General features: G+C 37.8%; 2 protein-coding genes across 3 annotated transcripts; one reads left to right on the top strand and one right to left on the bottom strand.

Moving 5' to 3' along the window:
- Window positions 1–417: 417 nt before the first annotated feature.
- LOC148409550 (uncharacterized) lies at window positions 418–25,136 on the bottom strand. Of its 2 annotated transcripts, none has more exons than XM_088438587.1 (13): window positions 24,682–25,136; window positions 9,619–9,933; window positions 8,385–8,678; window positions 7,978–8,283; window positions 6,210–6,320; window positions 5,390–5,551; window positions 4,263–4,493; window positions 4,123–4,173; window positions 3,329–3,583; window positions 2,915–3,259; window positions 1,122–1,382; window positions 761–1,051; window positions 418–698 (listed from the first exon to the last, which is right to left on the bottom strand). In XM_088438587.1, exons 1-13 carry the CDS (start codon window positions 24,767–24,769, stop codon window positions 670–672), a joined length of 2,739 nt encoding a protein of 912 aa, XP_088294713.1. In that variant the 5' UTR covers window positions 24,770–25,136; the 3' UTR covers window positions 418–669. The 2 variants fall into 2 exon arrangements, with proteins under 2 accessions (XP_088294713.1, XP_088294712.1); XM_088438586.1 differs by lacking the exon at window positions 24,682–25,136 and adding an exon at window positions 13,527–13,741 and having other exon boundaries at window positions 4,263–4,577.
- Window positions 21,197–27,041, top strand: LOC148409549 (chymotrypsin-like protease CTRL-1). The gene is made up of 6 exons (XM_088438621.1): window positions 21,197–21,343; window positions 23,027–23,044; window positions 23,129–23,291; window positions 24,874–25,142; window positions 26,204–26,352; window positions 26,438–27,041. Exons 1-6 carry the CDS (start codon window positions 21,292–21,294, stop codon window positions 26,726–26,728), a joined length of 942 nt encoding a protein of 313 aa, XP_088294747.1. The 5' UTR covers window positions 21,197–21,291; the 3' UTR covers window positions 26,729–27,041.
- Window positions 27,042–27,061: the final 20 nt, after the last annotated feature.

Below are 27,061 nucleotides of genomic sequence, written 5' to 3'. Positions count from 1 at the left end.
TAAACAATTCATTATTTGGACTAATCATTAGATGCAGTAAAACAAAATAACAGCAAAAAAGCGATTCATTTTAAACCATAAATATCCCTGCTTTGTATGATTCCAAAATTCCCAGCGAAAAACTCATAGAATTTCAAATGATTGAAAATATTCTGTAGACTGTACTGTACTTCATAAAAAAAAAGTTATGAGCATAGGCTGTGCACCTAATTTAGCAGCCAGCGAGCTTAGTTCTAGAAAACATCGATGCTCTTGACCACATCCCCATGTGAACAAATTGCACAAGAGGAACTTAAAACAATCTCGTGTTTTGACTGCTGTGAAACGATTGCGCTGTCACGATGTGTCCCAATCAAATATATTTGATCACTTTCCTTGCAAAAACACACCAAAAAAAACAATGACGCTTATTTCCGCTCCGATCTGAAGTCAGATTTTATTTGCTGAATTTGGCAGTAAAGTCACATCATGGGATTTTAGTGTAAAATATATTTGTACAAAAATACAGACATTTGCAAATAATCGAGCAGCTGGAAAATACATCCGAATAAATAAACTATTGGAAGCAACACTTTTTTTTTTAATCACAAACTTGAAATCTAGACAGAAAATAGGATTTACTAAAAGTACAAAACGTTTAAAATGGGATCACGCTTCTTGTCAGGATTTTCACATGGAAGATATTTCCTCAATGGGTTCTGAAAGAAAAATAAGAACGCTTTAATTGTAGTGACATCTTTTTTTTCTTGTGTTGTCTTACCTGTCCAGCTCCTGTAAACAGGAATTTTGAGCGCGGGGTGCGTGAGCTCCACGACAACTCTCAGACGAGCTCTCTCGCTTTCCTTGCTCCCCTTGGTCAAATTCACTTTGTTGATGTATAACGCTCCGGAGTTTTCCTCCCGTTCGTCATCGTCATCGCTTCCCTCCTCGCCATCTGACGACTTTGTTTCCTCGTACCTTCCCCCGTTGTTGTTATCGTCCTCTTCGTCCACTTTCTCGTCGATGTACGCTATCCCGTCGCCGTCCGGCGGCACGGTAGCTGCTTTGGTTTCTGGAATGGAGCCATCAACATATTAGATACTTTATTAATGTGGTCATTGAAAAGATGGACGTCTAGTTACTTATTCCACGTGCGTTCCGCCTGTTGCCACCCCGAGCGCGCGCTTCTGTGGACCTCTCCAGGGCGCACACACTTCTAAGCTCCCTCTGCCCGTCATCTCCTATCTCCTCCGTCTCGTTGGACTCCAGCGGTGAGAGGGTGGAGCCGCCGGCTGTCCACAGTAACTTGACCTTGGGGTGACCCCCCTTCAACAGGAGGGAGAACACGCCAACTCCTTCGCTGCTCCAGCACACCGAAATGGATGGAGGGATGATGGGAGCAACTGTGTGGAAGACAAAAGTGTCAGATCATTTGCCGAGTGAGTCCAACGCAAAATGTTCAAAGAAAGACAGAGGGACTTTTTTTTGCAAATAGCATCATTAGCTATGGAAACATGGATGTTGCACCAATTGGTGGAATCTTAAATACTTTGAGAAAGTACAAAAGTATGCTAAAAAAACGCATAGCCAGAGTAGCAATATGAAAATATTAATTTGGAGTATTACAGAAAGTACATGAATGTGCTAAAATCCAGATTAGCCTTAGTAGCTAGGAAAATAGGGATTTGGCCCCATCTGGCAGCATGTTAAGGCGTCACAGGAAGTAAAAACAGGCTGAAAACGCAAATATCGGCTATGAAAATATGAATTTGGCGCGATCTGGTCGTATGAATTTGGCGCGATCTGGTCGCATTTTAAGGCATGAAAGAAAGCACAAAAAATGTGCAGAAAAACGCACGTAACCAAAGCAGCGATGAAAATGTTGATTTGGCGCCACCTCGTGGCATTTTTCCCCACACCTTTTTCCCCAGCGATATTAACAAGCACACTGGGAATGACAAACGCACTCCGTGAAACTTTTTTTAAAAATTCTAAATTAATGTATGGTGCTTATCAAAGTCAAATTTATTGTCAATTTCTTCACATGTGCTTAACATACAAAGGAATCGAAATTACGTTTCTCACTATCCTCTGCGTTTTACGAGTACAATAACAAAGTGCAGGTGCGCAAGACGAGACAATCCTAAAACTAGATTATTATCAATGCAGTATGTTAGGGCTACTTTGCCTAGTGTTGCTAAACTAAAAACTAAAACGAGGTATGGGAAGAGTACCCCGTAGTTTGTAGCATGTTTATAAATATGCACCAATTAGAGCTGCTCTCCCCAATTCGCTGTATACCATCAACACAATGACATTCTATTCTTTTCTATTAGGTAGAAAAAACATAAAAGGAGGGACACAAATACGCTGAAAGCCGCAATAGTCAGGGTAGCTTTAAAATACTGATTTGGCGTAATCTAGTTGCGTTAGGAAGCGTAACAATATCCTGACAACCGCAGAGCCTAATCGCTCCAAAAATAAAGATTTAACCCCATCCGGCCGCATTAAGGAGTTACAAAATCACGAAAATCTTTGACTATCAAAAGATCAATAACATACTGATTTGGCAGCTAGTGGCATTTTATGGCGTTACGGGAAGCGCAAAAATATGCAGAATATTCATAGAAGCTCTGAATCTATTCATTTGGCGCTAGGTGGCGGTGTCACCTTGTTGTCAAGCATCTATATTGAACTAAGGGGAGGAGGAAGTTAGAGAAAATAGAGCTTTATCTCCATGTTACGGCATCCATAAACAATTACAAATTGTTCCCTGTCATTGTACGCTAAGTGCTTTTCTAGGAGTTGCGTTTGAGTGTTGGGATCCATACAAATGGAGTATCTTTTGAAGCGTTGGTTATCAGAACGTCATCGGCCCTCCTTGGATAAATAAAGGCACAAAGAAAAAGAAAAAAAGCCAGTGATTCATTCTTACCAATGTCAACATTTCTCCAAAGCCTCTCAATGGGCTCTTGCAGGGAAAGGTGCTCAACTCTGCATTTGATCCCTCCCCCTCGCTGGCGTTTCTCACGGTTGTTGACCGTCCTCAAAGTGGCCGTGGTCCTGTAGAGTCTGGGGTGAATCTCCACGGGGCCCCACAGCTCGCCGCCCTCCATCACCTCGTCCTCGCTGTCGTCTCGCTCGCCCTCTCTCACCTTCAGCCAAGTGACCTTCACGTCGGGCGGGTAGAAATCGGTGATCTGACAGGCCAGGGTCAGCGTCCGCTCGGGCGCGGAGGTGGAGGACGAGATGTCGGAAACGCCGGGTTGCTTGATGAAGCCTGCGTTGGATCCTTGTTAATATTTGCCTTTAAGGCCGAACGTCGAGCTCGGCGTCCTTGCTCCCCGACCTCTGGTCTCCCGAGTGATCGGCTGTTTGAGGGCGATGTGGTGGACGCTGACCCACACTCTGGTGCCTCCCTGTTCCAATTCGCTTCGGGGCAGTTTGCACTGACTGGAGGCCGAAAAGAAGCCCTCGTAATCTGGTCGGGGGGAGGTTGAGGCCTGGGAAGCCACCGGGCTCAGGTCTCCCCCCTGGCAGAACCAGCGGAAGGTGATGACGTCCGGGTGGAAATGGGATGCTCGCACCGTCATGCTGATGACCTCTGGAAAACAAGAAGTGACTTGGAGGAAAAAAAAAACAAAACAAAAAAATATATACAACAACATATATATATATGAGGACATATGACTACTCAACAGTTGAGTAGTCATCAATACTGAGGACAAATTTCCCCCCCAAGAAACAATGACAGATCATTACAAAGAAAGACTTATCCCATTATATTTTCCTTAAAATTTCATGAAATGGATGATGATTTTCCATCCTTCTAATTTGTAATATTTACTTTGCGATAATAAAACTGCTTTCAGGGAGTGTCCACGACTATTCGCTGCAGTCACGAGGACTGACGCCACGAATAAGGCTGGGTATCGGCCCAGTACCAATACTTGGTGTTGATACTCACCCATCCCTAATTGCTGCAATTTAATTAATTATTTATATATTTTTTATCTGTGTTTAGTTAGTCGTCATGATGCTATTTTTTTCCTTTGGAGATAAAACTCAAAATTTTAAACAACAAATTATCAATAAATCGCAAGGTGCCACTGATGCATTTTTGTTTTTAAACGGCTGCTTCACCTGAGTTGTTTGGTGTTTCTGCCAGTTGGATTTCGGAAACCTCTGGCGGAGCTGAAGAAGAGAGAGAGAAACTATGTAAACGAACAAAACCGCTGGGATTTAATCAGAAAGTGTAACGCTTCATGATCCAAACCCCTTACAGAGAACCGTGAACCGCTCCGAGACTTTCTCCACGACGATCTTATCTTTTCCGACGTAGGACACCTGGCACTTGAACACGGCTCCCTTGTGGATGGAGATCTGCGGGATGAACGTCAGCGACGAGACCATCTGCTGGACGCCGTTGCCGGTTGAGCGCAGAGGGCCCTGGGAATGCAGCTTGTAGTACCCCATTTGTCCTCTAGAGGACAGCAGGGGCCCCTTCTCCGGCGCTGGGGAGGTGAGAGTTAGGCCGTAGGGCAGATGGATGATGGTTAGAGGGTTATAGAGGCAGTTAAAGTTTGATCTGGAGGTCCCTACGATTGGGTTTTGTTAGCAGAATGAAGGTGGATAGCAAGACAGCACACAGCGTGTCAGTCAATGATGTCAGACAAATAAAACGACAGCCATTTCCACTTCTTGACAACAGATGTCAAATTATTAACTTTTTCTCAAATCTATGTGGTGTTTCAGTTATGTGTGATGTATTTACATGATGATTTGTGTTACAACACAGCACATGGTGAATAAAATGTTCAAATCAGGCTAGAAAACAGGTGCGGTAACTTAAAGAAAAATCAGGTCAGTTTTATGGTAAGTCAAAGGTGTTAAATTAACCTCAAAAAGGGGTAAGTGAAGGCACTTCAGAGGTTTGAAAATATATTTACAATGAACACCCATGCAAATATTCTTGAATTATGTCATTATTTTGAGAAACTATACACTTGATATTGTCTCTGTTGCTTTGATAACGACGAAAAGCTTAGGAGTTGACTGTCCATGTGTATACAATAGTCTTTATGAATGACTTACTCATACTTTAATACCTGTTTGTGTCCCTATGACAGAAAACAGCCCTTTATTTGTGTGACAAAGATGACTAAGTTGACTGCGATGCAGGTGTGTATGAGAGGGCGATATTTGATAAGATTGCGTGTGAAATTCACAATATTCACGTCGTGAATGCCGACAGCTGACACGTCTGTTTCTTGTTGACACGAATGTCCTGAATTTGACGAATATAGAAAATTAAATAGAATCGGCAAAAGGAGAGAAAAAAGAATTTTGCTACGGAATGCCATCTGAATGCTGGTCCGTATTCACTCATGCAAAGAGTGGACTTTCCTACCTGTGAGGGAGGTGTCGGAGATTGGCGTGTCATTGAGGAACCAGGCGATCTGGACTCGCTCCACCCTCCTGCCTTCAATGCTCACGCTCACCCTGCCCTTTTGACCCACCACGATGCGAGGAGGGAGGATGATTCCCGACACGGCCAAAGATTTCTGCTTCTCTGATTGACAATGAGAAAATTAAAAAAAAAATAATAAAAATATATATATATATATATATATATATTTCTTTTTTTTCCGTTTTTTTTTCTTTTGGGATTCTTACAAAACCAAAACGTTTAAATTGAAAATAAGGGATTAGCAGACGATGCACACCGTTGAAAAATAATGCTACCAAAATTTTAAGAGATAAAAGCCTGTTTTTGAGAAAACGCATCACATATATATGTACATATGTGTATTTCTAAATATACCACCAGTACGTATGTGGACACATACATATAAATACATATATATGTGATCAGTTTTTACAAAATCAGTCTTATGTCTCTAAAAACGAAAATTGAGATATTGGCATATTCTGATTCTACAGTATTCCACATACAATACATACAGCTGCTACAAAGTTGAAATCCCACATTTTGAAGAAAAAACGCATTTAAAATTTTGGTACAGTTAACGTTCAATGGTGTGCTTCCACTACTAATCCCTTATTTTCATATGCTTCGATTACAATTTCAACTTTTTGGCAGCTGGGAAATCCGAAAGTATATATATATATATATATATATATATATATATATATATATATATATATATATATATATATATATATATATATATATTTTTTTTTTTTTTTTTCCCCGAGGCCTTCCTCACCATCTCTTCGCCTCCAAGAAAAGCCAAAGCACAAGAGGAAGACAAGCACCAGGGAGATACACATCATGGCCACAGATGCCTTTGCAGATTTCGTGAGCACTGGTGTCTCATCTGAGGAGGGGGAGAAGATTATCATGAAAAATATTCTGCTTCGGGTGTTGACTGACAAACAAATGAGTTGATTTCACGATAAGCGCCACGCATTGTTAGGTTGAGACGAGGTGAGATAAAGCAGTGTTTTCTTAGCCAATTACAACAATAGGAATATGCAGGTATGACTGTATCCTTTTTTTTTGTTTGTTTGTTCAAACACCTGTTTTGAATTTGACCTTACAGCACCTTGTCAGAAATGTTATGAGAAGTTATCATTCAAGTAGGTGAAAAGTCCTAGTTGAAAAGCTTTATTGTATGTGCGTTGCATATATTTATTTATCTAGTGTGTAGAAGTTCAGCGCTTAAGAAGTGCAGTCCACATTTTGATTTTTTCAAGATATATTTTGATTTTTTCAAGATACATAAACAGGATCATAAAAGCCAAATTTTAGAAGACGAAGGAGAAAAACTAAGACCTAATTTTTAAAACCTTTTTGTGGGTATTTAAATGATTCAAATGTAGAATTTGTGTTTCAGTGAGATTTCGGTAGTGTTGAGCTGAACATTCAAAACTTGAAACTGCTTGTATTGGTTCCAAACTTAAAAAAAAACAGGTTAAATACAATAAATATACAACTAAAAATTAGTTGTGTGCATTTTATTGTGAAAATGTTGAATTTTGTGGTAACTATGATTATTTTTTGGTATTGGTAGGAATTAGCTGAACAGGTTATAGTTACATTGGCTTTAATAGGTCTAAAAATGTAGAAATTACAGTAGAAAAATGAATTGAGTCTTAATTTTTGAATATTTTTGGTATTTCAATGGTGAACACTGAATTTTTTTTATCTTTTTTGGCATCAGTGGGAATAAACCAGTTTTTAAAAAATCATCATTAAAAAAAATGTGGCATTTTTAGGCCTGGACAATAATAAACGTAAGAGTTTAAATTTGAAAAGTTTTGAATGGGTCAAAAAAAGAAATTAAGAGGGGAAAAACAAGAACATTTGTCAGTATTTTATTGGTGAAAATGTGGGAAGTTTGGTATGGTTCAATCTTTGCGATGATGAATGTGAATCGATAATTTGAATGTTTTTCATTTCAAATGTAACAATGTAAATACGTAACGATCGTTAAAGGGATAGTAAGGTTGAGACAGTTTTTCATTACGGACAGCAGGGGGTGCTGCATTTACCGTTGTCCATAGCCACAACAAACATGGCCACCTCCCATGTAATATCATTTAATGATAACTAGAACTATAATTATATTTAAAGCACACTGTCAGTCTTTAAGAAGACATTCATTTGCAAGTATTTGAAATTTACAATCATTTAATTTATTCCTGTTCAATGAAAAACGGTGTAAATCCCTTGAAGGATGAAGGTTTGAAAAATCTAGAATTTTGTGCAAATTTAAAATACATTTTTGGAGTTAAAAAAAGGCGTGAATAATTGGAAAATGTTGAAATTGGGTTGCCGCAAATTAATTATTCGTGAATGGTGTGTATATGATTGTGTGAAGGCCTCTTCGGCCTTCAAGCTTATCTTATACAAATGCCCTATGGTTGTAAATACGTCGGTACATACTGTAAATATTTTCCCCATTGTGAGCGACAGAAAGGCGTGTGCAATTCTATGGGGTAGGGTTTAAAATCCGGGATTTCAAATACCACCTTGGGGATCCAGTTCTTCCAGGTTTGCCCAAGCCCGGGCCGGTTGCGCCACTCCGGGCTGGTTGACCTTGCACGCCACCTCGCCGCCTCTCGCCCGCTGCTCACGACTCAGGGTGAAGTAGCGTCTGGTTCTGAAGGTCCCGTCCGGGTTCTGCTCCGTGCCGGGAAGGGCGGGGAGGACTGTGCCGTTTTGTAGCCAGGACACGGACATTTCCTCCGGGTAGAAGCTTTCCACGTGGCAGTAGAGAGTGAGAGGACCAATGGCGGAAGGCGAGGGCACGGCGGAGAGGCTGACGGTGGGGAAGTCTGAGGGGCGCAAGTGAAATCATCATTGGTCAGAAAAACATACAAAGCACCTGTAATTTTAGGGTCAAATTTTGTATTTCATATGTATGGCGTGCACTCACAGGTGATGTTGAGAAGAAAATTGATCTCTTGGTTGGTCCCATTGTGGTTGACTTTACAGCCAAAGGTGGTATTCTGGTCCCATCGTGTTGGGTAGTAGGTGAGGTTGGCAGCAGCTCTGTAGAAGCCATCGGGGTTTTCCTCCCCGTCAACCTGGTTGGTGGACTGAATGACCTGGCCGTCTCTGGTCCAGGTGAATGCCACAGGTGGAGGGTAGAAGCCATCCGCGTGACATTCCAACTGGCTCTCCGCCCCCAGCAACATCCATTGTTGAGGTACCGACACCGAAGGGGGCGCTTTGGAGGGGAAAATTTGGAATCTGTTTTAGTAGGACTTCTTTCAGTGATGTGGTAGCTAAGTGGGGTTGGATAGTTGTGGCGAAGTTAAATCAGTGGTTCTCAAATGGTGGTATGTAAAAGCACATTTAGGGGTTAAATGAGGTTTTAACAGTTATGTTCGTTTTCTTCAATATCTGTTACCTTCCAAGCTCTACAACTCAACTAACAATAACCATGATAATGTGATTGCATAACTGTGCACACCCTCCTATAACTGGGGATGTGGCTGTGTTCAAAATGAACAGAACACAGATTCACTCATTCAATCCCAAATATGGAGTTTTATGTTGTTTTTTTTTTAAGTCAAGACATTTAATTGAATGTAATTTAATACACAATGAAATTCTTATTTTGTTCACTTCCCTGACTGGAATACATTCCACAATTGAGCAAATAATAAAGTAGGCAAAAAAAAAAAAACGAAAGCAAAACGGTAAGAGCAAAGAGGGCAATAATAATAAACCACTAATAACTGAATAGACTTACATTCTCAGCATATTATGGAGTAGATGGGGTGGAAGAAACTGTGTACATATGACGATGATAATATTATGTACTTAGCAGCTTTCCTGCACTGTGCAGGATTTGTAAGGATTTGTGCTAATTTGACTTCATGTTTCTGGTTAAAATACCAAACTTGCCAGTTTATTTATTTATTCATAAATTTGGGGGGAAAATATAGTCTTTGCCAGCCTCTAATTTCAAAACTTGTTAAGTATGTCACCAACACACTTAAAATCAGTCTTACCGGCCGTCTGACAGAAACTTTAAGAACAACGTGGCCCACGATAAAAACAAGTTTGACACCCCTGCGTCTGACGCTTTTGATTTTTTTCTTCATTAAAACATCTGTTCTGTTTGAGGGCATTGTTGTGAAATAGCTTAAAAAGAAACATACCGATGACGCTGAGTGTAACCTGGCCCGAGTGCAGCATTGAGGAGTTGTAGCGGACTGTGCATTCATACAGCCCCTGCGAGCTCAGGCCGACACCGAGGACGGTCACTGAAAAGTCTCCATTGAGGAAATGGCCCGTGGTCCAAAAGAAGCCATCTTTTATCCGCGCGGATGCATTCCTGAACGAGGCGACGCTTGAGCCGTTGCTCACCCAGTCGACTTCCAATTGCGTCCCGTTCCATTCGTCCAACTTCTGGGTCGCGTTGCAAGGCAGGCTGACATTTGTGTTTGGTCTGGCTTGTATGTCAGCAGATGACACTGCTCAAAGACAAAGGCTAGTTTAGCTAAATGTACTGATCAAGAAAAGATTTTATTGTTTAAATAGTACATACAGTATCAACAAGTTACGTACGGTTTAAATGTAACCAAATCATCTCTTAAATTTTAGGTCTGCTGGGATTATATTTCCCAAAATAGGCTATAATTGCCCATTCTTAAAGCTGTATTCATTTACCGGTCACTGAATTTAAAAAAAAAAAAGTTTTCGTCACATTTTACTTTACTTTTACAAGTCAATCCCAAGTATTTTATTCAATAGTTGTCCAAAGAATGGCAAAAAATGCTTGATACTAAACAAATTGATTTATAAAGTAATAAATGACTTTATTACAAAAGTCATCAATTATTTTAACTAATTTAGTAACTAAATAAGTCATTATTTTAAGTCCGTGCTTCTCAATTATATTTTGCAAAGCCCCCCCCTGGGAAAGCGAACCCCCCCCTCGATACGCTGACTATAAATATTATCTATAAAGATTGTATAAGTACAGTATACCCAGACCTGTATCCTTTTTTAACATTAACAAAAGAAAAAAGCATTATAAAACAACTTTCAACCACGTTACTTATTTTTTAATAGCATTTATATGGGTTATAGCTTAGGTTAAAGCTGAAAAAAAGTCCATCAAAGTTCCTGAAACTTAAAAAAAAATATTCTTATTTAATTGCAATTACACAAAGCCTTCCCTTTTTAACATTAACAAAAGAAAAAAGCATTATAAATCAACTTTCAACCACGTTACTTATTTTTTAACAGCTCTTATATGGGTTATAGCTTAGTCTAAAGCTGAAAAAAGTGCATCAAAGTGCCTGAAACTTAAAAAAAAAACATTCTTATTTTATTGCAATTACACAAAGCCTTTTCCCTGGGTCATCCGACACATACATAATACATACACACACACACACACACACACACACACACACGCAAACAGACGCACACACACACATTCATATTTCGCCAACACAATATTAATCAGAATGTTCTGTCTAATTGGTGGGGGTTGTTGAGAAGAAAACATTTTGGTTGACTCCCTTTTAAAAACAATATCGCAATGAAGCAGAATGCCATTCGCCACTTTTAGGTACAAGTGCCAAAGAATTCATGAGAATGTCATTTTTCACATTGTTAATTCGTTATCCAACAGTGATAAACACAGGTTATGTTAGGCACTTCTATAAAAATGCAAACCATCCCACAGTAACACCCATCAAATGAGTGAATATTTTTCTGACAACCGTCATTATAATATGTACACCACATACACTACGTCCTCACCCAATGAAGTGCCTCATGACCCTAACCCTAACCTGTATAGCTACATAGATTTCCTTTTCTTTTTTTTTTTAATTCCCATACTTATAAATCACAAGTACGAGTACCCATTCAAAATCTTTCAACCCTTACCAGCGATGAGCTTAATTAGTAACTAGCACAATAAATACCTGTCCGCAAACATAAAAGCGTGCAGTGGAAAAGTTTATACATCCCTTGAACTAATTGTTTGCTAATAACAACTCAGTGCCAGACTTACAAATTGAACGTTGTTTAACTTTAAGAGGCCCCACACTTGTCCTCATATACTTTAAAGAAAACGTCTACAATCTAAGCAACCCATTTGGAAAAAAAAACAAAAAAAACTGTTGCGGAGTTCTGCATGATAATTACAGCAATTTTCCAGGCATATCACATCAGCACAATAACCATAACAAACCTTTAGCGTACACTGTCCCACCTTAATTATTGTTGGGTGTTAAGATACAAGTATACTTGAGAAACTAGAAAAACAACTTACCTGTGCACATTTCTTTGTGTCATGACACACTCACAGTGCAAGAGGTTTATTGTCAAATTTAGTATCAAACAAAAAGAATGACAAAATGTGCCTCATTTGAATCCATTTAAAATAATGCTGAGAAAAAAAAAACATTGCAAAACGCCATGGAAGCGAACAAACAGCATCTGTGTCACAGTGGATATTTGAATACAAATGGTGCAGCAACACAAAACAACAAAACAATCGACACGAATATGAATTTCTTTATCTTTGCAAAAATGTAATAAGGGAACTTACATAGTAATTTGTGTAACACTTGACTGCGTCTAGTTGAAGCAATGTTGAAGCAAAATTTCCAGATGATCCTCAAAGAACAAGTTAAACTTGTATATCAAGGTACTGTTTCATCTTTGAATGATTTTTCTCAGTTTCACTTTAACTTTCAGAATAATTGAGTAAATTATATAATAAATGTACAACAGACACGCCGTTACAGACACAAAAGTACAGTCCAGCTAGTGCACTTTAGCAGGAGTGTATAGACTTTTATAGGTTGTCACGGCATTATTTTCGATAAAAGAAGCGAGCAGAATGAACCAATGTGCGAGTTCATCCTCGTGCACATACTGCAATATTACTATAACACACTTTGAAAGTTTTCTTATATTTTCAATTCAATTTTTTTTTTTATTTGAAAGCCCTTAACCCTTTTGCAATATTTTATCAATATCTTTGATCAATTTTCTCTAGACCAAGTATTTTAGCCAAGGGTGACACACTCCTGGTAGTGTGATAACTAACTGGTCGTGCCAGGTTCAATTTTGGCATGTTGTGACCATCTGGGTGAGATTTCAGCTCCCTGGCATCTTCTTTCAAAGCTTTCCCTTTGATGTAAAATGCCTTTGATGTAAACCTCAAATGATTGGAAAAAACACCGCACACGGGTTGGAAAGCATTATTTGATTTACTAATAGTACGTTTGATCTAAAAATAGTTTTCAAACAGAGTCTGTGCCATCTGCATCTGATTTATTAAACTCTGGAACGACATTTGTTGTCGTATATCTTGCCGTATTTATTCAGCAGATCCCAGAAGATAAATTGTGTAACATTTTTTGTATTTCTGGTTCGTTGTTTACCACTATAGAAGTTAACAAAAAAAATACAATGTTTTGTAAGGGGTCACTCTATCTTAATTTAGCAATAGGTATTATGCTCCAATTAATTTGCTCTTAATTTGAAAAGAAACATACTGTTCCTGTCGTACCCCCTTAGTACCACCTTAGGTACCTCAATTTGAGAACAGCTGTAGCAGAGAACCCTATCGCAAAGGTCCCATATAAAGTATTAGAATATTACATCAAATGCCAGTTACAGATATCGTTGTTCTCATAAAAACATATTGCGGCTGAAAACAAAATTTTAAAGCACACACAGATGCACCAAACCAGAGATGAAGCATGATGCAGTACGTCAACACAAAGTTGTTAAATTTGAAATACTGACACTGCAATGTGCAAAAAAAAATGTTTTTTTTTTTTTACTACTATTATTCCGACACAATCCAACTAAGGCACTGGGATTATTTTCAAGCGAAACCTGATCAGGACATCGGATCATCAGTAAACACAAGAATTATCAGATCATCGGAAGACACACCTTGCAAAAGCGTTCACATCAAATAGACTTCCTCGACAGAAAACTCCGCCATTTGATGTTACCTGGTCACTTGAGTACAGTGCCGTAAAGCAAAGCAACAACACAGCCTTTGTGCAAGCCAGGACACAATACTCACCATTGTTTACGAGGCGCAACAAGACCACACAGACCAGGACTTTAAACTGCATGGCCGGGCTTGTCTTGAGAACAGTTTCTTATCATAGGGCCCTCTTGCTGGCTTTTATAGAGCTGTAAACTGACAGGGGGTGGGCTCCACTCGCCACATGGGGAAAAAAGAAATATAGTGCCCCGGGCGGCGGAAAAAAAGAAAAAAAAAAAAGAAAGGAGGTCGGTGATATGTGTATATGTCCCCGGTTGCGAAGAAGGGAGATGTGCGGGGACAAGTCAAGTGCAGAAAGCGCTCACTTAAAATTCACAGTGGCCTTGGGCCAAGGTTTTGTGCCTACTTTACATTGGTGCAGTGTTGCCGTGCACAAAACGTAATCCCGCTGAGCTTATGTGGGCAAACACTCTTGCGAGACTGCAACTCTCTTGTATCTACTGACGCTTTTGGGCCAGGAAAAAAAAAAAAAAAAATCTCTTTTGCATTGGATACCTCTCATACTGTGTTGTAATTGTAGGATTTGTCAAGATTGTATGTGTGTTTTTTCCGTTTGACTGTTGTTCTTTAAATGTAATAGTTACTTTAGTTATGTTTTCCCAAATGTTTCATTTCATGAGATTTTTTTTAATGAACAACTTTTGGATTTGGATCATTTAAAAAAAAAAAAAAAAAAAACCTCTTTCAGTGCCATGGACGAGAATTCTCATCTTTTAAAATAGTAATGACAGTAAAAAAAGAAACATTGTCAAATACATTTTTTTATGGAGGGTAGCTTGATTACACACACTTGATTAAAGCTTACTTAATATAGGCCAGTTGAGAACTGTAGTTGATAACTGTGACCATTGGATGGCAGTGTTTCCACCCTTACAACACAGATATTACCTACACGCGATTCAAAAGTAAGGAATGGAAATCAATCTTTCAATTTATACCACCAATATTTACATCGACATAGCACACAATATTCTGTGGGCCTTGAAAGTTGAGTGAAAATGCTAAATATACTGGCGAGAGGTTTCCTTTTCCGCTTGGCACTAAAAGAGTTAAAGGGGAAGTCTAGGCAGGGATGACAAACTCGTTTTTTGCTCGCGGGCCGCACAGCAGAAAATTCCAATCCCAACTTCGCCAGACCAATAAAATCATGGCATACATTTAATTTTTTAATTTTTAATACTGTCCAAAATAGTACAAGCACAACATCAATATCAATCACAAAACATGAGCATTAGTATTACTCATAAAACATTTCAAGTTTTTGATTGATTACAATTTCTTGATCATTTTTTCGCTCAGTTTTACACGATTACAAAATCATCTCGCGGACCGTATGAAAGCCATTTGCGGGCCAGAACAGGCCCGCGTGCCATATGCTTGACACCACTGCACTGTACTGTGATTAACATTGTGCTTGTAGACCACGAATGACTCAGAGGGAATGACCAATCCCAGCTTGGTTGTTTTCTGAGTGTGGTTTTCTGATGTTTACAAGCTGAAGTATGATTGGTTACCTGAACCAGCAACTGTGATGTCATTTTTAGTCGACAGCAAGGGGCAAAATGGCCGTCCTAGGATGGTTGGATTAGTCTGCATAATTCCCGTTTTACTAATGGATATTAATGAGAATAGTGTTTTTAGAACATGTTTATTAAAAAAAATAAAAAACTTTTGGTTTGACTTCCCCGTTAACATGACATTCTGATCAATATTGCGTTTGTGGAATAAGATTTGAGCCGTAAGAGCCACTTGTTTTTAATCTATCTGAGGTGAACAATTTTGCCAATCAATCACCGCTCAGCTTTTGAATGTCACATGATCAATACCAGAAAACAGCTTACCTGGGCAAATTTTATGACTATTTTAGCCAGAAAATAAGCCACCCTTGTGACACAAAAATGTGTGGATTTGCTGCATACTGTATTTTCCACAAACGCAATATTGATCAAATCCTTCTTTAAACCAGTGGAGGCAAATAAAACTTATTATTTTGCAGAAACCTTTTGACGAGATTTTCCCTTTAACCGCTTGGACGTATGTCTGCATTTTTTTGGGACTATAATTGACGTCACCTCAGCTCCATTTAAAGCAATTAAAACACCTGGTGTGCAGACGCTAATGATCTTTTCAAGACTTATGAGTCAGAGCGCACATTTTGTTCCTGGGTGTTTTCAAGTTGACACTTTTGCTTTCGCTTGGTCCACTTCTCTTTGAAGTTCTGAGTGGCACTTGTGGTTTGTTTGCCTTGGCTATCTTAAACTCGCATGGAAGGTCGCCATGCCATGTCTTGTTTTCTTGACATGTTTGTCCATTTCATCAAGTTGACAAATCAACTGGCGAGAGAACAGATGGCGCGCAACTGATTAACTGAAATTTGGCGTTTTTGTGTGTGCGTGCGTGCGAGTGTGGGTAGGTGAGCATAGTGAAAATAAAATGACAGAATCCACATTGCACTATTAATTGATACACAGAGTAGCTGAAAATAAAATATGGTTAATATATACTAATTAAGTGCTCATATTTCAGTTGAAATTGGATGTGGCCAATGAGAATATTTTTTAGCATGGTAAATGTTGATTTAGCATGGTAAATGTTTCTTATTTTAACAAATGGTGTATTATGTATATTATGTATATTATGTATATGTATATTATGTATATTTTATCCATTCATCCATTTTCTACAGCCGCTTATCCTCACAAGGGTCGCAGGCTTGCTGGCGCCTATCTCAGCTGGTTTCAGGCAGAAGGCAGTGGACACCCTGAACTGGTTGCCAGCAAACCGCAGGGCACACAGAGATGAACAACCAATCACGCACAAAACCACACCTAAGGTGATTTTAAAATATGTAATTATAATTATATGTAATTTCAATACCGCGATACTGTGATATTTTTTCAAGGTTTTTATACCATTAGAATCTGGTATTGTTCAATGCCTCGTCAGAAGCATGGGGCTTTATTGTTAAATAGTGGGACAATACCATTTTACAGAAAATAAAATGTACAATAAATATATACCAGTTGTTGTTTATGACAAATTTCATCACCAAATTCATCTGGAGACTACAGGTTATTACTTTAGCAAATGATAATTGCTATCTTGCTATCCATTGGTACTCAGTTCAGTGTTGTGCCAATGTCGGAAAAATCTGCTGCCAGAATAACTTGAATTGATATCCGGCTGTTCTGATTTTGGGTTGCCAAATAAAAAAGAAAGTGTTTCCACGTACCCCCTGTAATGTACTCACTGATAATTCATTGCATTCCAATGTTCAATGCTTGCTTTGGTTTTTATTCCTCACGCAGGTATGGACCGTGTTCATAAAACTGAAAATCAACCCATATCGGAAACCGGCCGTCAGAAAGCTCAGCTCCCTATGGTCTGAGGGCATTTTGCATGATTCATCACCAAAGAAGCAGGAAATAGTTTTCTGACAACTGATTGACATACATCTGGGTTGGCAAACTGACTGTCCCAGTGAAACACTTTTTTCTACTCTTTAAATACAGTACTTTATTCTTATTTTTTTTTTTTAATTAACTGAATTTTATCTATTGTTTGTTTTTTGACACCTTGCACACGGGCGAATGTTGGAAACTAGCTTTTTAGCTAAAAGTGGAAGAGTAAATAAACATATGCACTGTCTCTGTTTGAAAATGAACTAATAGATTAAATCAATAAGTCCTATTTTGACTCGCCTATAATGCTGCCAAACTGAGTAATTTTTGGAACAGGCAAACTAGAGTATGTAGGCGTGCCTAATATTGTGGTTTTACAAAAAATGTTTCAAATACCACCTTGGCTGCACAAGGTTTGTCCCAGTTATTGTATTGTGTCTTCACAAAGCGACGCACACTGTCATTAAAAAAAACATTAAAAAAAACTGAAACAAATAAATTTACCACTTAGTTCAGTATTGAGACATACAATAATAAAAAGAAAAACACAGTGGCACTAATACTGCAAAAAAAAAAAAAAAAAAGCCCGCCGACAGACGGATGGAACCTGGACTACAGGTTTATTGGCGCAACAAGTTTTACATAACATAAACCAATGATTTTGATTTTTTTACGGGACTTTTGAGCATCTTAGAGTGCTTAGAATTTTATATGCACTTAAAATGTATTTTCCCTTATTATAGAGGTTGAAGATCTGTATGTTGGCTAACGCGTGACGTTATCCATCGTGCAACAGTGCCATCTCCTGGCTCTAAATGAGGAAGGGGAAGATAACGTCAAATTTTATGATGCGCGTGCATGCGCACTAGGATTGTTTGCTAATCCGGGGAGAGAAAGGTCATCCCGTAAATAGGGATTTATCTTAACAGTAAAAACTTCCTGAAGGACCTCTTTTGGGTTTTCATATCACGCAAAAAAAAAAAAAGGTTTTCAAAGGTCTTAACAAGCCCACAGCTCACAAAAAGAAATGGCAATAAAAAAAAGGCCAAAGTCCACATCACCGGGTGAGGCAAGACATTTCCGAAAGAAAACGTTAAAAAGATCAGAAATAGGTTCAATATGTTGCTTCCATTGAAAAAAAATATTAATACATGATAATATAATAATAAAGCAAAAAAAAAACAACCTTCAATAAATATGGGCAAAATTAAAATCCATGTAGCAGAGGTTGATTTTTTTTCATAAATAAATCTTCTATAATTTGCGAGTCTAACTTAAAAGGAAGAAAAATTGCAACAAAATAGCTAAATATATGAAAATCAATGTAGTGGAGGTTGTTTTTTTTTGTAGTGGAGTATGATTTTTGTAATAAATATTTTTTTGGACTGGTCCGACTTGACTGATACCTGCATTAGAAAAGGTTATGGTCATATATAAAAATTCATTTAGTGGAGGTTTATTTTTTTAACAAATAAAACTTTTTTTTTTACTTGTCTGGCATAAAAGGGAAAAAACGTAAACCTTCAATAGAAAAATGTATGGTCATCAATGAAAACCCATATACGAGAAGATGAACTTTCACTCTTAATAATATTGCTATTTTTGTACTGGAAGCAGGAAGAAAGATTGCAAAAAATATAGCAGTAGAAGAACTTGAGGACATAAATGATAATCCTTGTAATAGACTGAATACTTTTTATAAATACACTGTATTTTTCACTCTTCTTTCGTACAGCAACAAACAATTTGTCCTCAATTAAGTACAATTTGTACTCAATTAAGTTAAAGAGAACTATAGGAATCAAACATAGAAATTTCCATCTCCTGTGTCTCAATATGGCCGAGAAGTAATTGAAATTAATGATTAGCTAAATTTGTTGTTGTTATAAAAGGGCTGTCAATTTGTGTAATTAATAATAACAACTAACTGCTAATATTTACATTGACCATGTGCCAAAAGGCGGAGCCGCTGACGTTAGCGCAGTGGATGGTGCCCCGGGTGGGGTGAGTTCGATTCTCATTCAGAGTATTTTAACAATTCTCTTGGACTGACCGCACCCGGTCGTACTTTTTCAGGGTGGGGCTAAATTGATTGTTTTCATCCTGTACAATCTGAGAGGTGCTGTTAATAACGTATTAATTATTGTGTCTTGCCACTCTGTATGATGTGCGCAATACAATTAAAGTTATTGCAGGGAGAGGAATGAAAAATCTGAGATTTGACTTCCAAAAGCGTGTTCGGCGACTCAGATGACAGCAGCTAAGCTAACAAAAGCTATTATCGCGATACAAAAGAGTTGAAGAAGTGTACACCACCCAGTTGCCTTTGATTAATGCGCCATGGATACACACGCCTTATACAAGAGCGGTATTTAGCTCACCACATTTTATGTAACTTTGCCCACAAAATTATACTCGATTTTATACTAAAATCGTCTATGGCTGCCAGACAATAAGGTGACATTGTGTTTAGCATCCTTTTTTTTTTTTTTAAATATTAGCAAAGTGTGTGAGCTAGCGTTGAAACAACAAAAGATGTTTAAGTGGTCTATTGTTAATATTTGCTGATGTCACTGTTTTTTCTTTGCACCACTGACTGGTTTTACAAGATGACATAGTTCGACGGACAAATATATGTTCAATACACACCCTCCTTGTGTTTGTGTAACAAAATCTATTTATCCATCTCGTGAGGCGGACATTTTGTTGATGGAAAATTATATCACAGTTGCTCAGGGTTCGAGAAATGACCAATCACAGCTCACCTGTTTTCTGAGTTTCATCATGACATTCATAAACTGCTCTGTGATTGGTGGTTATCTTGGCCCTTAGCAACTCTGATGTCATTTTCAGTCGACTTCAAGTGTCAAAATGGCGATTGAATGCTTGTAATCGATTATTATTATTAATTATTGCGTGACTAAAGAAATTACTTTATTAAAGTAACCTATTGCTTGAATCAATTACTTTTGTACATAAATCCCTAAATAGATGACCTTAGTACTTAATTTAGACCCTCCACCGAGCATCAGAAAACTATATATATATATATATATATATACATATATATACATATATATATATATATATATATATATATATATATATATATATATATATATATAAAGGTCATTAAATGTCTCTGATTGATTAATTTGGTTCTTTGATACTTTAAGCAATAAATTACTTTAATACCTAATTCCCCAAAGGATCATATTTTCCGCACTATAAGGCGCACCGGACTATAAGGCGCACCCTAAATAATGACATATTTTAAAACTTTTTCTATATATAAGGCACATCAAATAAGGCACACCCTCAGTTAATGACATATGTAAAAACAATTTAAATCACAACATAGTAATACTCAATGTAATAACAATAAATACTCAAATAATAAATCTAAACTCTCAATAGCATAATAACTCAATGTCAATATGACCAACCTTGTTCAACTGTAAACACACAAAAGAAACAGGTAAAGCTTACTTTATCACTTCATTCTCCATCTACGAATCCCAATCTCAATATCGATCCGATATAAGGCGCACCTGGTTATAAGGCGCACCATCGGCTTTTTTTTTTTTTAAAGGGCTTTTAAGTGCGCCTTATAGTGCAAAAAATACAGTAATTGATTTCTTTAGTATTCAATTTAGGTTTATGTATATATAATGTGTATGTATAAGTAAATATGGTAAATGAACTTTCACTTATATAGCGCTTTTGTACCTTGGGTACTCAAAGCTAGTCATTTACCTACTGATGACTCAGCATCAGGAGCAATTAGGGGTTCAGTGTCTTACTCAAGGACACTTCGACATGGTCACGATGGTCCGGGGATCCAACCCACTGCCTCTCGGCTGGGAGACGAACACTCCCACCGAGCCATGCCGCCCCTACAAAGTAGATATCCTTCCTAATTCATTTAGTACCTGCCATTTGTCGTATTTCCTTTTAAAAAAATTATATTAGAAAGTAATTGGGATTGAAAGTCTGGACTCATAAAACAACATAAGAAAGTACATCAATTGAGTTGACAAGACAGTGTGAATATTTTGTACACCAGGAAACAATGAAAAGCCACAAGAATAACAGTACACGAGAGTCAAAGGGCATAAAGGAGCAATGCCATTCAGCGGCAACTATAAGAGCCAGTAGGATCACATTCCAGTAAAATGTGATTACTTGTCATAAACACACGATTACTAAAAGATAACCGGTGCAGATAATCTGCTATTATGTCCAGCCTAATACCGCATGTTGTCTCAATGCCACCCAGGATTTCGAAAACTGGTTTCCAAGGAGTGGCTTCTGTATAAATAGCCACACGAGGACAAGGGTAACAAAATTGCAAGCTTTTCCTGCATTCGAACAACAAGATGCTGCGGACAACATGGGCGCTCCTTTGGGGTTGTTTACTCACAGTCCCAGGTGAGTTTTGCGTTTGAAAATGCTCATTTTGAAAATGTTATCCCTTTAAGTCATTGAATATCATATTGCACGCTACGGTTGCCTTGGAAGTATTGAATGACAAAAGATCAACCTTCGAACAATGATTCGCGGCAGGCGCCACAAAAAGTGTGGCGAAGAAAGCTTGATGTTTTATCTAACGAATAAAATAAATAAATAACTTTTAAAATGTTGTAAGTGATTCTAATGCTATCTAAACGAATTAAACACAAAACGTCCCCCCAAAATTTAATAGTTTACCACATCGATGATGCGATAACAAAATAAAAATGTTAATTATTACATCAATATTTTTAATATGTCATTTTGTCTAGATCCTACCCATTTTTTTCAGGGTCACTCTGGTTTGTTCACCAGTTAAATAAATATGTTACACAATATATAATATATATAAATAAATATATATTACACACAATTCCGTTTTTTTTAATTAGAGAAAAAACCTACAAATCACATTTTCTCTTGGGATGTAAACAATCATGATGGTCAAACATGCACTTAATTTTTTGGAGTACCACCAATTCAACTGAAAAAAAATAAACAACTAATAAGCAATAAATAAATAAATACTCAAGGGATGCAAGATTATAATATGACATATAAATTAAATGGAATAGTAGTTTCTGGTCAAACCGGCTAGGTCAAGCATAGTCATGTAAATATTGAATGTCATAAGTTTAATTTGCATATTTACCACAGGCATTTTCAAATGACGTCTTGTTGACAAAAGGACAAAAAAAAACAATAAGTGTGCAGCCATTAGCTTGATGACAGAAATCTATTAAGCCAAACCTATTGTTGTGACAGCAAGCTAAAATTAAAACTGGTAATTATGCTACTGGGTTTTTTTTTTTTTCCTACTACTCTTATTCAACCCCTCGAGGAATTTTTGATGTTTTAGATGTGTGATACCAAAGCGTACACAAAAAACACTTAAGAGGCTAAAATATTGCACAGATTGTCAAAAAAAGACAACTTTCAGTATGCCACGCTGCCGTTCTTTCTAAATGCTTGCAAACGAGAGGTCAATAGGTACACTCAATAGGTTACAAATTTAGCCCATGTCGGGCTCATTTACTGCCATTCAAAATGGGAAATATTGTCAATTTTGGACATACTGAAACCCAATGTTTTATCATGCATTTCCCATGATTTTTACATAAATCCTTTCAACGGCAATTCGTGAATGGGGCGCAGTAGAAATGTTTGTGTTGACACCCCAAAACCACAAGGTGGCGCTAGTGGCCAATTTATGACATTTTCAATGCCTGGACTCCCGTAGTGCGAAAGTCTTCAAAAGTCATAATATTTGAATTGTGACATAATAAATATTCAATTTCATAAATATATAAAGTAGTAACTTTTATGAACTAGTTTCTTTTGTTATCGCATTTTTACCATTTTTGTACATAAAGCGGGCATCAACAAGTTTTTTTAAACATGTATGGATGGGATGAAGCCACTGAACATTTTGAAGTGTTGAAAGTAAATATATATATTCATATTTGACGATTATATCACCCTTTCAAGGACAGCCCGGCTAGTCTGAGCAGGCTAGTGAAAAATCCCCAAACACCATGTTAAACATGTCACTACTAACATTGGAAAAATAATCATAACATTTCTTTTTTCTCTTTCTTCTAGGAGGCTCAAAAGCTCAGGGTAGGTTCTGCATCCGATTTTATCATCATAATGGCGAAATTCCATCGTGGTACATTGGGTAACGCTTTCTTCATATTCTCTTAGAATGCGGAGTGGCACCTCTGAACCCAAGGATCGTCGGAGGTGACGATGCCCCGGCGGGCTCGTGGCCCTGGCAAGTCAGCTTGCATGTGAACGGGAGTCACATTTGCGGAGGGAGCGTGCTCAACCCCAATTGGGTGCTCACGGCTGCTCACTGCATTATTAGGTAACGCAAGTTTGTTCCTTGATGCAGGTGGATTCTCCACCTTGGGAGTACATCATTGAAAAAGAAAACGAAAAGAAACTATTGGTTTTCTTGGACCGGATGGAGTTATGGGTTATCTGCTTTTCCAGGATGGTCAAGGTTCAAAAAGCATATTTAAACTGTGTCTATGAGTCAAGCGTGACTTATCATAAATACTAGATAAGAGTCATTTGTAACAACCTTGACATCGTTCATATTTATTTAGGGGTGTGGCGTGAGCCAGCAATAAAGATTTTGAAATCATTGCAAAAATTCAGTTTAAGATGGAAGTCAAGTATAACCTAATTTGATTGATAGTGTTCCTTCTCTACATTATGGTTTGTTTTTTGTGTGTTTACTATTGCGGACTTTCATTTATAGACCATCTTTTCTCTTGCCAGTAAAAAAAAAAAAAAAGGTATTTTATTGATTTAATCCTTCTGGCAGTACAAATTATGGAATTCCTCTTATTGTTTTTTTTATGATATAAAAGAATCAACGGGGGAAAAAAACACTAGGGAGCTGAAATTTCCAGCAGATGATTAAACATGTAAAATTTCAAAATGCGACTATTTTGACATTTCTATGTGATTGTTGGTGAACATGCAAGATATTGTGTACAAAAATAAAGTCCAAATTGTGTACAAACATAATATCCAAATTTTGGACCATATAAAATATTATAATTACAAGTTTTGAGATGTATTCTAATAGGTATTATTATATTGATTTTCCCGCAATTCTGTTGAGCAGCGGTCAAACTATGTCAGCAAATAGTGGTGTTTCACCTCAAGACGGTAGGTGGCGGTAAAGAACAGTTAATGGCTATCTCTTAAAGTGTCGTCGTCACTTCAGAGACAACAAAGAGAGACTATACCATTTTTAATTTTTTTGTGGGTGTTAATACATTTAACCTGCATCTGTACTATACAACTGATACCACTGAACAATTTGAGTGGTTGAAGGAAAAAAAAAATTCATAAATAATTATTACGCCTTTAAAAGCATTTACAAAATTAGGAAAAAAATGAAATGTGTGTAGTTTGCAAAGTGTGCACAAGGGTTAAAAAAAAAAATCTACTTCTACTACATGGATTTTAATTATGACCATATGTGTTGCACATTTCCTCACCATTTTTCTTCATATTTCCAGACCTCTAGAAATATTAATTTTATGTTTGTTTTGTTATTTTTTTTAGCAAAAGAAACGGAATAAAAAATAAAAGGAGCATGTATTTGGGGGATCCCCCACGATAAATGAATTAATCAGCCAAATCCACCTCCTTCTCAATGGGCGGCCATTTTTGCCACTTGCCGTCTATTGAAAATGACATCACAGTCACTGCTGAATTAATGACCAATCACGGCTCACCTGTTTTCTGTGTGTGGTCACGTGATCCTCCTAAGCTGAGCCATTTGACATTCCCTTTAAAAAAAAACAAAACAAACAACAAAAACATGTGTAAAGCAACTTAGTCACAAGCATCAATTAAAAATCAGTAACCAGTTTTAATGTACAACTAATTAAAATGTATCCTGTTTTGTTTTGTTTTTTTTGCTACAGCCTTGACCTTAATGTTTGGCGCTTGTACTTTGGAAAACAAAATCAAAGTTCCACAAGTCCTAATGAGATCAACCGCACTGTGGCCGAGATCAAGGTTCATGAAAACTACAACGACCAGAACTTTCAAAACGACATCGCGCTCATGAGGCTGAGCAGCCCCATCACTTATACCGACTACATCAGACCCATCTGCTTGGCGGGTAGATCCAGCCAGTTTAACAACGGCACCATGTGCTGGGGCTCGGGATGGGGCAGACTGTCGGCTGATGGTGAGTATTATCCTCATTCTTGTCCTGGAATATTTACTCCCGTGTACTTAAATCACAATAGGTTTTCAACATCAATTTTGCATCTTTTTCTCATTCCAACATCAAATTTTCTAATTCCCATCTCCAGTCCATTGTGAAGAAGGCACTGAAACACAGAGCCAGCGGAAATGTGCTTTCGAAAGTTTTGGAAAAGACAGATACATTGGGCGATATATTTTTCCAGTCATTCTGGATGATTATGATTTGAACTCATATTAAAGTCATAAACGCATAAGACATTCTTTAAAAGTAGAAGCAATCCTGATCAAAATGTTCAGAGAACAATAATGTTTGGATCAGTTGCCATGGAAACGTATAGGGATAGTTTTTTATTTATGATTATTTTCATTTGTTTTTATATAATATTTATTTTTTCTATGAGCCAGTATTATTCATTATCATTTATAAAATAAGTTGATTATTATGAATTTATCATTTTAATAAATTATTTTTCATGCCAAATTAATACCTTCAAAAACACTTTTTTCAACATGCTGACATTGCCTGTGCTCAACAACCAATCACGGCTCACCTGTTTGTCGTGTGACATTCACAAGCTGAGCGGTGATGATCAGGCGATGTCAATTTCAGCCCAAAGCTGTCGAAAGGGGTATTTCAAAAATATTACTTATATATGAAAACTGTTTGAGTCATCAAATTAACCTGATGTAAAAAAAAACCCTTTTTGCTGCTGAAAAACTCCATTTGAAAAAAACATTCACAGAGAGAGCGATAACATGTAAAACACAAATTTCTTCTATTTATATATGTGCAATAAAATAAATAAACATGTTCAAACAATGTAAAATGACCTTACAGTGTTTGCTAGGTGTAAAATGCAGGATCAAAACATTTAATAATCTTCAACAGAATCCAGAGTCGGAAAACTTCCTGTTCTTTATCTGTTCTCTATCTTTTGTGTTTGTGCAAATACTATGCCACCCCCTAACGGTTAACATTGGTATTACATCCAAAACAAACCAGCCTCAGCGTCAAATGATTAAAAATGACTTCTCCGTCAGAGCCAAACGTGGCCTTTGATAGGCTGCAAGAGGTGGAGATTCCAATCATTGGAAACCGGCAATGCAGCTGCTTCTACTCTCTGGTGGAGAACGTAGACATCACCAGCAACATGATCTGCGCAGGAGTGGAGGGCCGAGGAATATGCCAGGTTTTTATCGTCCTCAAATTCCACCGTGGACTTTTGAAGTCATAATTTTGAGCGTCATCCGTGGTTTTTAACAATGTCCTTTCAGGGCGATTCGGGTGGACCCGTGCAGTGCAAACAAGGCTCGAGGTGGGTCCAGGCGGGCCTGGCCAGTTTCGGCATCCCCTGCGCGCTCGGGATCCCCGAGGTCTTCGCCCGCGTGTCCTTCTTCGAGGACTGGATAACGGAGCGAGTGACAGGCGATGTTAGTTTTGTCACCTACAGCTCCACCGGTGCTGACCCGGACAACAACTTTGAGTGCCCGGATGATATCTCATCGGCCACAGCAACAGTCCCCGGTCTTAGCCTCTTGTTCTTCCTATTCGCTCAGATTTTGTAACTGACTGACTCGTATGAATTGAAATGAGAAAGCGTACTTTTCTTTTGTATTTGTCATGAATCACATTCAATCGCATTTCTTTCCCCCAGCTTTGCATGCATCCATCCCATTCCATGCTCAACACACACGTATTAACATGAACTTTCTTACAACATTGTGATCTTACTTTTTTCCATTTTTGTATTCACAGTTAGCATCAAATCCATGATATATCACACATTGTAAAAAAAAAAGCAACAATTGCACTGGTTAGTTTCAAGTGTTACCGTTGATTAATGTGCTTGAAATAAAGAACAAGTGATTAATCGAAAAACTGACTCTCAATTTGGTCAA

Source organism: Hippichthys cyanospilos, chromosome 17 (assembly GCF_059441005.1).
Source record: "Hippichthys cyanospilos isolate Australia breed blue-spotted pipefish chromosome 17, RoL_Hcya_1.0, whole genome shotgun sequence".
Lineage (NCBI taxonomy): Eukaryota > Metazoa > Chordata > Actinopteri > Syngnathiformes > Syngnathidae > Hippichthys > Hippichthys cyanospilos.
This window is presented reverse-complemented; position numbering and strand designations above follow the sequence as displayed.

Coding starts and splice junctions, on each gene's coding strand:
- LOC148409549 (XM_088438621.1), top strand. CDS start 21,292: ATGCTGCGGACAACATGGGCGCTCCTTTGGGGTTGTTTACTCACAGTC. Junction 23,292..24,873: donor GCTGCTCACTGCATTATTAG/GTAACGCAAGTT, acceptor TTTTTGCTACAG/CCTTGACCTTAATGTTTGGC. Junction 25,143..26,203: donor GGGCAGACTGTCGGCTGATG/GTGAGTATTATC, acceptor CTTCTCCGTCAG/AGCCAAACGTGGCCTTTGAT.
- LOC148409550 (XM_088438586.1), bottom strand. CDS start 13,578: ATGCAGTTTAAAGTCCTGGTCTGTGTGGTCTTGTTGCGCCTCGTAAAC. Junction 4,578..5,389: donor CTCCGACACCTCCCTCACAG/GTAGGAAAGTCC, acceptor ACCCAATCGTAG/GGACCTCCAGATCAAACTTT. Junction 1,052..1,121: donor GCGGAACGCACGTGGAATAA/GTAACTAGACGT, acceptor GCTCCATTCCAG/AAACCAAAGCAGCTACCGTG.